The sequence below is a fragment of the Lepidochelys kempii genome, chromosome 2 (genome assembly GCF_965140285.1).
Source record: "Lepidochelys kempii isolate rLepKem1 chromosome 2, rLepKem1.hap1, whole genome shotgun sequence".
In the NCBI taxonomy this organism is placed as follows: Eukaryota; Metazoa; Chordata; order Testudines; family Cheloniidae; genus Lepidochelys; species Lepidochelys kempii.
The window spans coordinates 229,203,458-229,217,172 of record NC_136381.1 but is presented as its reverse complement, the minus strand read 5'-3'; the positions used below and the strand labels follow the sequence as shown (position 1 = coordinate 229,217,172).

At 40.9% G+C, this 13,715-nt stretch overlaps 1 protein-coding gene across 1 annotated transcript in view; it reads left to right on the top strand.

The window, feature by feature from the left end:
- ITGA8 (integrin subunit alpha 8) overlaps positions 1-13,715 on the top strand; it is a 172,565-nt gene that overhangs the window by 59,546 nt on the left and 99,304 nt on the right. Inside the window, exons 14-15 of the mRNA XM_073334109.2 lie at positions 9,399-9,444; positions 12,293-12,400. Coding sequence (XP_073190210.2) covers positions 9,399-9,444; positions 12,293-12,400 — 154 coding nt within the window. The remainder of the gene's footprint in view (positions 1-9,398; positions 9,445-12,292; positions 12,401-13,715) is intronic.

Below are 13,715 nucleotides of genomic sequence, written 5' to 3'. Positions count from 1 at the left end.
TGCTCAGGATCAGTGGTTGTCTAGGTAATTGTACATCCAGCTGGTTCATCTACAAGGCTAGCTCTACACTGCACACTGCTTTCGGTGGTGTTTAGCGTACGTGTCGCTACATGTCACAGTGAAAAGCAGGCTGTGTCCACACTGTGGTGCGTAGCTACAGGTGGCAGTGAAAGCTTGTGGTGGGGGCAGATAGTGGGGGAAAGCTTCAGCAGCTCCCTGCTGCCAGAGCCGTTCACTGTGGTGAGGAAAGACTCTGGTAGGGGGGAGGCAGCTGGAAATGGCTCAGCCTTTCCCAGCTGCCTCCTCCCTGCCAGAACTTTTGCCTGCAGGAGGGAAAGGCTCCGGCAACTGGAACCTACCAGAGTCTTTCCTCACTCTCTGCCCCCCTCCCCCCTGCAACCTCCCGACTCCCGCACTGCCAGAGTCTTTCCCTGAGGCTGGTAGCTGGTGGAGTCTTTCCTCGCTGCCCCTGCTGTGCCGGAGGCCTTTCCCTGTGGTGGGGGAGAACTCCAGCAGAAGGGAGCTGGCAAAACCTTTCCCTGCAACCTCCCAGCTGCTGGAGCCTTTCCCTGCTGAGAGAGTCTTTCCCTGCAGTGGGGAAAGGGTCCAGCAGCAAGGAGGCAATGGGATACTACACTGCTTAAAATAGTTGTGTGGGAGGCACAGCTTGAGCGAGTAGAGAGCAGACAGGCTAGGTACTTACATAAATACCCGAACCCTTCAGGTATGTCTGAACTCTCATCTCCTAAACTGTGCCTCACTGTCTACACTGCTATTTATACGCCTGCTAGAGGGAGCATGCAGGTACTACACTACATGCCTCTGAAAGTGGTGTGTCGTGTAGACGTAGCCTTGTAGAACTCATGCATTTTCAATCTGTATGGTTTCTGTCTTCACACCATGGCATATGTTGAGTCACTTGATGCCTGATTATAGCTGAGCAAATGGTTTATCATGAATAACTGATTCAGCCTGTTTTCTGCCAGTGGCATTTCCTCAAGCAGATTGTGGCGTCTTCAAATTTATTTGTCATCCAGAACTATTTAAACAATTTTTTAACAAAGTAGATTGATGCAGAGCATCTGTGTGTGTTTATTGCTTGGATAAATTACAATATTTGAACACGTGTATAAGTAATCCTCATTAATCTAGGTTGTCCTTTTGAAGTCAGGGGCCTTTTCTACTCAGATTTACCCCAGTTTTATACTGGTATAGTTCTGTTGGGCCTGATTATTCCTTCTAGCTAAGCTCTGGTTGGGTCAGCTTTCCTTATTCTGGGTGCAGTTATTAAGTTAAAGATTGATTTATATATAGTATAAATGATGTCTCTAGAAACATTTAACAAAATGTTATCACAAGGCTGTGATAATCAGGCAAAATTGTCTCTAAAATTCAATAATCCAGTCTAATCTTATTAAAGATTGAGTCTTTAACAGTGCCATCTGCTAAATGCATTAACTTGAACAGCAGGAAGGAAAGCCTCAAGTTTCTTTCTTAAAAGCTGGGATTTTTCATGATATAAAATTTGTTGAACATAACAGGCAGTGTGCCAATAGTATCACAGCATTGTAGTCTAGTAATGATTATATTCTGAAGTCAGGAGAGTTACAGAAGACAAAAAATAAAACCTTGCATCAGCTCTGATGATAGCTGTACAGTGTGTGAGTGAGAACGGGGAAGGGATTCTGCAACCAAATGGAGCAAACTAAAGCAGATAATGGGCTTGTATCATATTGGTGATTGATTTTAATCACTTGAAAATGCAACCATTTCCTGAACATCCTCATTTTATAGCGAATCAAATGGTGGTATATATTTTAATTTACAGATACACTTTTTTCCAAAATGCTCTGGGAGATTTCATGAACATCACAATATCATGCGTTCAGTGGTGCTCAGGGGAAATATATTTATCCCAGTCAATAACAGGACTCATTTAAGTGGTAAACATTAAAAATACTCAAGAAGTGGATAGTTATAGGGTTGAATGAATAGAAACGGTGCCTCAGGAAGTTAGGGAAGGGGGTTAATTCAGACCCCAGGGGAGAGTGGAATTAGACCAGCCAGACGCAGTTGCTGATATTAAGGGGCTTGCTGTCAGAAGAGCTGAGAGGAGAAAGAAAGTTCCCCCTGAAAGAACTATTCAGGACCTTGTGAGTGACTGGGTCAGAAGAAAGTGCTGTTTTTGCAGACAAAGGTTATTTCTGGCTATAGGCTGAGTTTTTCACTGGTGGTTGCCTGGAACAGATCATCCTCTGATCTGTCTTATGGTCATTACTGTAGTAGTAAGCTTTTTAAGGGACCTTTTACTTTGGACTTTTGGGACTGAAGGGAACTGGCTGATGGAAATTTAGATCATGGAACCCCAAAAGAGGGAAATAAATCTACCTTACAAACCTCAGGCTCCTTGGGCTTCTTAAAGGGATGGGATCAATTGAGTGAAACAGCAAAGATAAATATCCACAAGGCATAATGATATACAATTTTATACACTACATACTTCAGATATACAATTTTTTTCCATTTTAATAACATTTCCATTTATACCAGACCTTTACTCTCAGGGGGTCCCAAAGACTTCCCAATTGCAATGCATATTGTGTCATTAAAAGGCAGATTCTTTTACTAATAGAATATACAGATATATTTCTTAAACTGTTGGTAAAATATTCAGAAAGGGTTAGGAACTGGTAGAGCCTAAAAGTAAACATTTTTATTCTCTGTATCCTGATATGTAGTACCATGATGAGAGATGGCTTAACCTTTGGTTAGCTCACTCCTGAGTGTCTCATGAGCAGAGTGTAGGCCATTCTGTACAATTTTTCAGAACTGGCAATTGCTAATTTTTGGCTACTAACCCCCAAGGCAAGAGATGAGACTCCAGGCCATAACTTAGGGTTTCTGGATAGACTCAAGGAAAAGGGGATTCTCTAAGCACGTCACTTGCTGCCTGGTTGTGTTGTATGGCAAAGTCCCTTTTCAAAGTTGCTTTGGGCTGGATCTTGCATGGGGAGGAAGGAGATATTACTAGAGGGTGACTGCCTGCTTAGCTTGAATCAATCTAAACATCACTCAGGGAGGCTGGAGATGGAGAAGAGCAGCCTCATTGTCTGCTTTTTCCAGAACTTTACTGCTATGCTTATTTCCATAGCAGGGATGAAGGCTCACTCAGCTGATATTTCTATACTGGAGCTCGAGGTGTAATTTCCAGCTCCAGGAGACATACCTAGCTCCGATTGTCGCAGGGTGTGCCTGCAAGGTGCCAGCACAAAAGGGAAAGAAAGGTAGAAAAGGTGTGCCTGATCCAGTGTGGAGCTGCAGGCACTCCTTGCCTCATTTTCCCCTCTTTCAGGGCCCCTTAAGGACTCCTCCAGTCCAAAGGGTGTGAGACAAAATTCCCCTGCTGGGTTCTACTTTATTAAATGCAAATAAACTTGAAATAAAGTCTCTCAGACTCACAGAATTGCACAGCCCTTCTCTTTGGGCTGTGTGATTCTCAGTTCTGGCCTTTCTGGCCTATAATCTCTCCCTTTGGCTCAGGGTTGCACAGCCTTCCTCATTGCGGCCTGTGGTCTGAGGGAGCTTCCCTCTCTGTGAGCACCTCCCTGCACCTGAGCCCTGATGGCCTTTTGTCAGACTGAGGTGCTCATTATTCAATTAATTACCTGCTTAGATAGGCTCATTCCCCTTATATTAGCTTGTAACTTTCCATGGGGCCCACGCTCTCCTTAAAGGGGCCAGCAACCCTGTGATACCACTAAAACTAGAAGTGTAGCCATGGTGGCACCAGGAGTGGGACAGGCTAGCTGTCCCAAGTACAATCCCATCTGAGATTCTAGGTGTGCCCTTGGGATATCTTGCCCCTTCCGCTGCAGCTCCGTGTCTATTTTTAGCATGCTAGCTCAGTTGGAAATTACACCTTCCAGCTCCAGTGTAGACATAGCCAGCACCACTGCACAAGCCATGCCAAATTTCCATCCTCAGCATACATCCTTTCAGATCTGGCACATCGATGGGGAAAGGGATGCTGGTGGAGGTGTCAGCTCACCTTCCCGAGCCTAATGTGCCTTTCTCTGCCACGGGTGGTTGCTACTTATGTAGCTGTTGATCATCATGTCCAATAGGTCAGCGGATGGACTTTCCCTTCTCTTTACCATGTAAGGTCTTGCAGAATTAAGCCCTTTATTTGCAGCAAAATGAAAATCAGTCATGGAGATAACTAGAGTGGTTTAATTTCCGCAGTACTCTTTGAATTATTCATCTGCATCTTTACCTAATTTCATGTAGGGAGAGTTTATCTCAGGACTAAGCTCTGTGAATCCCTCCAGTTTGGGTTTCATTCATCTAAACTGAAGGGTTCTGTTGTGTTAATTTAGATGCAATATATAGACTCCAGGAGTCAAAGGTCACTGGGTCATAACCCAGTCACAGTCCAACATTAAACAATTTTAAACAAGGTTTGGGATTTTTCTATACAGAGACCTCAGAGTGCTTAGTACCATGGCAAACACATCATTAAAAGTCCTTTTAACTTTTTATTGAAAATACAGAAAAGAAGGAAAAACAATTAAAGCATTTGAAATGTAAAGTATTGAATAGGGCTTTCATTTTAACAACATCCCTTGTTCCCTTTCCCTTTAGCTGGAAAGAGTTTCTGAAAGGAAAAAAACCCTTGTCTGACAATCTTTTAGATAGCATCAAAGATGGTAATGGCTATCCTTTTGGGGACAAGAGCAGAAGTTAGTTGAGATGGCCTGGAACTATCATTGTAGCTGTTGTTAAAGTCTGATCCTGTTACTTAGAAGACAAAACACAAAAGGGAAAGAAAGGTAGAAAATGGAGCTTCTGTCTCTGGTGTTGACTTTCACTTGCAACCTCACTGCTGGAGAAACACATGGTCTTATCAGCCACTCTGAGACCTGGCAAACTTGTACCAGCATCAGGCTGGTTAGGGCATTGCTTTTAGTTGCCTCTTTCTGGTCACAGGCTCACAACAGCATTGCAAAATATGCAGTCTTGGACATCTAAGACAGACTCTTATGAAACAGAAGGCAAAAGGAGAGAGACAGAAAAGAAAATTTAAAAGGTTGGAGAAGAAAAGGACATACATGGCAGAGGAGAGGGCTGGTGAAGTCTCACATCTGAGGTGGTGGCTGAGATTTATCTTAAGCCATTTGAGGTGTCAGTGCCATCTGAAGCCCTCTCTCTGGCCCGGTCTGGTCAGGACATGTCTCAGTATTAGGACAAAGGTGGTCTGGGATCCCAAGAGATAATGGGGGTTGCAGCTATGATGTTAAAGCTCACTGCAGACAGCTGCTGCTTCTGCTAATTTCCTCCCAAAGTCTTTTCTTTCTAAGAACCTAGAAAGGGAGTGTTGGGTGGAATAGGCCATCCTCTCATTATTTTGTCCACCAATAGGCCTAACTTCCGACACACCTAACTTCTGTTCTCTGCATCTCTTGTTTACCAGTCATAAACTTAACATAGTCCTTGAGTGGTATCAGTAAAACCCTTTCTGTTTAAATTAGTTCAGCCTTTCTGTCTCCTCCTTACATCGTAAACAACAGGTCATTGTGACAATTCATGAATTTACACTCATTTTCTACAGCTGAGCTTACAATTAGGGTAAATTTGTAAGCCCAGTTATCACAACAGTTCTCAGTGGAAACATCCCTTGAAATTTCTTGTTTCCTGAGTTATGGCACAATGGGGTTCTAGGGCATTTCAGTCCTATGGATCACTCAGCCTGGCAGGGCCATTTTCTGCCAAGGGAAAAGGCAGACAGGACATTTTGGGCCCAAAAGGAAGGGGAAATGGTAAGTTTTGAACGGGCAATTTGCTGAATTCCCTTCTTAATCCAAAAAGAAAAGGAGTACTTGTGGCACCTTAGAGACTAACCAGTTTATTTGAGCATAAGCTTTCATGAGCTACAGCTCACTTCATCGGATGCTTATGCTTATGCTCAAATAAATTGGTTAGTCTCTAAGGAGCCACAAGTACTCCTTTTCTTTTTGTGAATACAGACTAACACGGCTGTTACTCTGAAACCTTCTTAATCCAACTATTATGGGTATTCAGCAAATATTGATAAAGCTGGGGAGGATTTTAATGTAACCTTGCGGGTTACATTTAGATACCTTGGGAGAATACTCCCCTCATAAACCACCTGATCTGTATCTATGGGAGGGAGACCCCATGTTGCATTTGTAAATAGATGTACGTTTCTCAGGTGGAGCCCAGTGTTAAGCATCCTTTGCTCCCAATGGGCATGCCTCTGCTCCAACTAATTTAAATGGGAGCAGTCCCTGGGGAACTGAGACCATTCAGTACTTTGTGAGAGGAATGCAGCACCTTACAGGATGGGAACAGATATTTGTCAATGATCATTTCTTCTCTTCAGACCTATGTCTAACTCCCATTCTCATCTGTGGGCATTACTCAGGGGTTTGCAGTGGATTTCAGTTTTGGAAGTTGGAATTAAAGTGGAAACAGTCTAATAGCTATTTCTTATTAGTGATTCATAGATGATCTTTTTAAATTAGGGTCATAGCGACTTGCCTTTGTGAAAAAAGAAAACAAACCCTAACTAATGAAATAGATGCAGTCTTATGTTCCAGCTTGCAAGTGTTTTTCTTCAGGCTTCATTTGGAAGAGATCCTGACAGTTAGTTAAGATTACTTTTTTGCTGTGGAAATTCCAATTGCCTTGTCAAACATTTGTTTTTCAGCTAATAACCTTTGCATCAGTGACATTTCATATGTAGCAATAAAAAAGCAAGTAATGAAGACAACTTCCATCTATTTTTAGGAGAAGAAAGTTGCCAAACTTCAGATAATTTGGACGTCTTGCACGTATGTTTCACAGAAATGATTAATGGCTTTTCCTTTACACAACACACAATAAACTTACAAACTACTGCTCATAAATGACTCTGACATTATGCATGTTCAGAACTATTACTTCGCTAATGAAGGGTTTGGCCTAACTCCCATCAGTGTCAAAAAAAGCTCTTTCCATTTAGTGCTGTAGGAGTTGGATTGGGCCCTAAATGACAGTGAAACAGAGTACAATGAGACTAATGAATTATAATAAACTGACCACAGTTGTAGTTGAATTCTGGATGGACCTTTCAGTAAATTATTCTGTGTGAATGTACAGTGACATCATCTTTATTATCCTTATTTTAGATTTTATATATCACCATTAACACAATCAGACCTTTTAATGTTTGCTTATTCAGTCTAATTCCTCTGTTCCCAATTAATACTCATGCTCTTCCAAGTTCTTTGGGAGGTCATGTTGGGGTAGATTCTCCCCTGCAGCTGAGCTCAGCTTGATGTAGGGTGTGAGTGGCTGCTCAATGAATGAATTGCAGCTCCCAAATCAGCACAATCCAGAGCCATAGATACAGCTCCAAATGGGGGGCCTCTTTGCCTTGCCCCCATAGCATGGCCCCACTCCTTTGCTACACCTCTTGCCCTGGTTGAGTTGGTAGATGCTGGAGCCCTCACACTAGCAGTCTGCTGGGCTTCTGGGGGGTCTACCACCACTCATTTTTGGCAAGAATGGGCCTCATCCTTCTCTAGACCACCATTCCCTGTCTTCCAGTAGGCTGTGGGGGAGTGTAGCCCCTACTTACCTGTGCAGAGGATTTGACATGTGTGGTCCCCTTTCAACTTCACCCTAGCAAAGCCTTGAAGAGATTGAGGTACAGAGGCCCTCCACACATAGATTCCTATGTTGAGGTTGAGGTGGTGTTGGTGCGGCTCTCCAGAACAGTGGGTCTTAGAGTTAACACTCCATTATGATGAGTGGAGCAATTCACTCCTCTCAGAGGCATTGTTTCAGAGTATGCCTACACTTAAACTGCTACAGCTGCTGTGCTGCAGCTGAACCATTGTAGCGCGTCAGTGTTGACATTAACTACCACATTGGCATATGTAGTCCATCTCTTCGAGAGGTGGTAGCTAGGTTCACAAAAGAATTCTTCCATTGACCTAGCACTGTCTAAAACAGGGTTAGGTCGGTATAGCTATATCTCTCAGGTTTGTGGATTTTTCACACCCCTAGAAGACAGCCATGCTGATGTAAGTTTTTGGTGTAGACCAGTCCTCAGACTCAGCAGATTCAGGCAGATATCTGTCACCACTTCAAGCTTTTCTTTGCAGCCATGAAGGCTTGAGGCATCTTTCTTATATGGAAGCTCAGATTCTGAAATCAGCTGCTGTAATTTAAACCACAGCTTTAAAGCCTGCAAGGATATATGATAGGTTTAATGGAACCCCTATTTTACTTGTCTTTTTTCTATCTGTTTGTGACATAGCATGATGTTTCTTTTCCCACATGTCTTCTTGAGAAATATCTTATTAAATCCATTTGGATTATTGTGAGACTCAGGGAACCCAGCTGAGTGGAAAATCTTAGGAGAGTTTTTGTCACATGAGCTGTTGTCTTGCGACACCTCACCTCACAACATCTTAACCAAGGCGGTAAACTTCTCTTCAGGTTCTACTTGCCCAGGCTTCGAGTCCATTGAGAGTTGTCTGAGAGAGCCATTATCACAAAGGGAGCTCCTAAGTGCCGCAAGGGGAGAAACCGCTCACACATTCTCACTGGGATGGCCCCTCATAGAAGTGTGCTCTCCAGTGAAGCCACTGGAGTTCCAGCATTGTAAATCCAGTTTAAGGAGAATCAGCCCAATAGTGCCTGGCAGGGATATGTTACTCAACAGAGAATCTGTAGGTTGGTTTACACACTGTGTGTGCACTGGGTTAACTAAATTAATTTAACAAATTTAAATTACATTAAAATAATTTTCTAGCGTGTGCCACTGCTGGGTCTCTTAAAGGCACAGATCTCCCATGCAAATTAAACAAATATATGGTTATAATTTAAACTATAAAATTTACCTCTCTCTCTAGATAGATATTAAAGTATGGTAATACCTAAATTAACAAAAATACAATTCATCTAATAAATCAGGATGGGATCAGAGGTCATCAGGAAAAAATGATTTAAACTACATTACTTTAAACTGGTATGAGATTGTCCACCCAAAAAGTTGCACCTGTTTGCCACTCATTCGTGTGACAGACAGGTAATGGTTTGGAGTAAAACATTTGGATTTTTAAAGAAATAGTTGTTTCCCTTCCAAGACAAGCTAGAAAGAGATTGTGGCATGGATGACTCTGTGTTATGTAGGCTGAGAGTGAACTAATATGCTACCATGGCAAAAATGTGAAATATTTTTCCTCACTATGTTTTTGTAGAATGACCCGGAAAGTATGAGTTAGCTCATTTGTTTTATGTTACTGTGTTTTGAATATGAATAAATTAGGCTGCAAAATTGTGCTGGAGGGTAGTAAGTTGTTCTTATAAAATTATTTTGTTTTTTCCAGATTTAATAGTAGGTGCATTTGGAGCTGGAAAAGTAGCTGTTTACAGGTATGTGATAAATTTTATGGAAGTTTTGTTTTACAGCTCAAGCAGGAGATCTGCGAGCAATCTTATTTCACATTTTTGTTACTTTATACTGTATGTAAATAAATGATAGATTATAGTGTATTCTTAGCAGCAAATGCTATAGTGCTATAAGTCCCTCTTCTCATATGCTCATCATTCTTAGAAAAATTCTCCATTTTGGTTGAAAGTGCCTATCTCAGTCTATCTACAAACCAGTGTTTTGATCAAATCCTCCTACCAACTTTAAGTTAGGCAAGGCAAGAAAAATGACACTTTTCTCATTTAAAAATTGTAACCACACTTTTTCGAAATGAGCTGAGTCCCAAATAATTGAAAATGAAAGCTTTATTGTTGCAGGTAAATAGTCCTTAATGAGGGAGAATTAAAAAAGCGATGTGACTGAAGAGTTACTTCCTACCGTGGCGTAATAGCACCTACTAATAATTTTAGATTTTCATGTAGCCTTGTCCGCTTAGTGACACTAGGGTGTGAACTACCTGACAAGCACAAGGACTTCTACTTTCAGACTGCTGTCAAGACCATTTCTATGAGGGAGAATGTATTATTTTAATGAAGCATATAACAAAATAGCTCCCTCTTTATTAAACGTGCCTAAAATACAAAGTCAGGAGTAAAATCACAGTGGCTAATGAATTACACAGCCCATAATTTTAGTCTCCAATGTTTTTGCTGCATACTATAGTTTTCTGCAAATCCAAAGGTTTTATTCAAAATACATAAATTATAGCTCTCAGAAACTTAAGACAAAATCTGCTGCTGTTCTGTTAATCGAGCTGTACAGAAACCTGTGCCCATCCAAAACTGAGCCGTCCTGAGCATAAATACTGCAACAGTGCTGCCAAACTGCTCGGCTTCTTGTAGCCTTCTGTTTTTCCCAACCCTACACACCTGCAATGACAGGGCATGATCTTACCCTAAGGTTACAAATGTATGGACAAGCAAAAGTAAAGAAATGAAAGGGTAACAAAAACTCACATTGGTGGCATTAGCTCAATTTGCACATTACAGCAATATGTACAGTGGACTGATGGTCCATTTCCCTGAACCTCATGGAGTCAGTGTATAAAGTACTACCATGCTGATCCAGTATTGTTTTGCAACCACTTTGCAGTGGCATAAATGACCGCACAAGATGCAGGGTAATGGAGAATCAGAATTGATATGTATAGATCTACATTTCATTTTGCAACCCAAAAGGGGGTTTGTGCCATTTGGCATGTTAATATTATGAGCACCTCATCTTTTTTTCATTTCCTGACTTTTGTGTTTTAATGTGAAATTGGTATTGTTGGACAAACATGGCTATGTGCATTTAATAATACAAACTGAAGCTTGTTTGAGAAATTGTTTTCCCTGCTGTACAAAAATGCAAGAAATCCTTTCATTTTTGAGGCCCCAACTGATGTTACAATGAAAAATTAACACTAGAACATGAATTGTAGATTAAAACTTTAAGGGTAGTGATTTATTTTTTATCAGACTCCTGTAAGTTAATGTACAATAAAATCATACCCTGTGAACATGTAATTTAGAACTTTCTCTATTTCCAACCCTGTTATAAACTACTCTAAATTACTGGGTAGCTAATTAATAACCAGCCGTTACTCACAGGTGCACACAGCAGCCATATATATCCACCTTCAGCTGCTTCTTCTCTTAACATTATTCTGTCAGTTAGGTTGCAGCCTATGGCTGATTTAAATATTTCCTAAGAACTTCTGTTTAAGCCAAATCACATCCCCTTTTCAGAGAGAATCAAACACAATTACAGAAGACAGCAAATCTGAAGATGCCCCTTTTTTGAATCATGACAGAAAGATGACAGGTTGTAAAACAACTACTGAAAGGCTGCTGTCAGCTGCACAAATGTGGAGCCTAGTCCAGGTTTCAGAGCCTTCAGGGCAGAATTTGACCCTGTGTGAGCATTTTGACATTGCTGGCGGGGGGACAGTGCTTGCTTAACGGAACTTGTTGTACATATCTGGCTTTTGCACAATCATGCATCTGTGTCTATGTCTACTGTAAATTCAGGTTCCTGTTTTAGTGATTTGTCCTGGTAGTTTGTAATTTTTGTGAAGAATTATCAAAATGACCAAATCTATGGAAAAAGAGAGGTTATACTTTCTGCCAAATAGAATCTTCAATTTCTTCAGGAAAGTGAATAGCAACAACAAAACTCCCATCCACCTGAGGGACCCTATTTATAATAAAAAAATTGGAAAATGTCCAGCGGAGGGCAACAAAAATGATTAGGGGACTGGAACACACGACTTATGAGGAGAGGCTGAGGGAACTGGGATTGCTTAGTCTGCGGAAGAGAAGAATGAGGGGGGATTTGATAGCTGCTTTCAACTACCTGAAAGGGGGTTCCAAAGAGGATGGATCTAGACTGTTCTCAGTGGTAGCAGATGACAGAAGAAGGAGTAATGGTCTCAAGTTGCAGTGGGGGAGGTTTAGGTTGGATATTAGGAAAAACTTTTTCACTAGGAGGGTGGTGAAGCACTGGAATGCTTTACCTAGGGAGGTGATGGAATCTCCTTCCTTTGAAGTTTTAAGGTCAGGCTTGACAAAGCCCTGGCTGGGATGATTTAGTTGGGGATTGGTCCTGCTTTGAGTAGGGGGTTGGAATAGATGAGCTCCTGAGGTCCCTTCCAACCCTGATATTCTATGATTCTATTTACAGCTGTCTTTAAGATAATTGTATTATTAAAAGGTTAAATGTTCCGTCTGCAGTCTTAGACCTCTCTTAATTTGAATAGCCACTTATTCCTGCTGCGTGTGTTGACCTGTTTCTCTCCCCCAAATGTAGAGCAAGGCCTGTTGTGACAGTCGATGCTCAGCTCATGCTGCACCCAATGATTGTAAATCCTGACAATAAAACTTGTCAGCTTCCTGACTCTATGATTATGGTTGCCTGGTAAGTCAGCGATAAGACAAGAAATCTTTCTCTTCTTGCTCCAGACATCTTTCTAGTGTTTGTGCAGGTGCTCAAATGCTGCAGTAATGTGTGTGGTATTAGAACCCAACCGACATAGAGTAGAATCAAATTATTTTCCCTTGCTTCATAAACATTTGAAGTGTAGTAGCCAGAAGCCCAATCCTGAGAGGTGCTGAGCATCATCATATCCCATGGTAGTTGAGGATGCGCAGCATCTCATAGGATCATGCCCTAAATTCAAATGTGGTGTCTGAGTGGGTGGAACAGACCAGATTGGATGGAAAATATCCTATTACAAAAGTGAACCCATTTCCCTGTTTGGTAAGGATGCAGTTGTTCACTGAGGATGTATAAGTTATTACACTGATGCTACATCCCCGGTACTCTATTGACTTAATGTGCTGCCATTTTGTTTCACCCCATATTTTGTATGAGGAAGGAGAATGCTCATCCATTTAAGGAAGGGACAGAATGCCTTGTTTTGCACTCCTATAACCAGTTCCATAGGAAGTTGTATCCAGCTCTTCTTGGCCAGTTTGAGTCTTGCTTTCACGCAGTCTTTCAAGGTAGCGGAGTGTAGTAAAAGGAAATAAAACAGAAGAAAGAGAGGAAGCTCTCAAAAAAGGCTTATTTATTCAACCCAAACAGTGAATACTTAAAGACTGGCATTATTCCATGTTAGCATTTTAGAAACATTCGCCATCAATGTGGGAGATGTATTGTTCTTTCATTGTTCACATGTATCATGTTCTTTCATTTATTCATCATAAGGTGAATAATACCCCAAACACAAAGAAACACAGCACACTTTTGTTATAAACATTGAGCTATAGAATATATATTCTTTTAAAAAAATAGATTTAATGGATCCTTTTTGAAAAGGTTCACCATTTATTAATATATGTTTCTACATTGTCTTAAAAGCAGTAAGATAAAGTAACCTCCTACCAGCAGATGGAGACAGAGCTAGACTAGAGCTGGTTGGAACATTCTTCTGTCAGAAATTCCTGATTTGTTGAAAGTAAAACATTTTGCAGAAATGCTGCCTTCTGTAAAAATTAATTTAGAAAGAAAATTTGCTAAAAGACATTTCAAAAAGTTTTGACCTTTTCGGAATGTAACATTTCAATTTGCCATTTTGAAATTTTATATACATAACAAAATTGAAATAAAACATTTCAGCTAACCAAAATTATTTATTTATGTATTTATTCGTTTTTGAATTTCTGTCTGTGAGAAATTTCTAATTTTTGTATTCATTCTGGAACAGAAGAAATTTTGAAACTGTGAATTC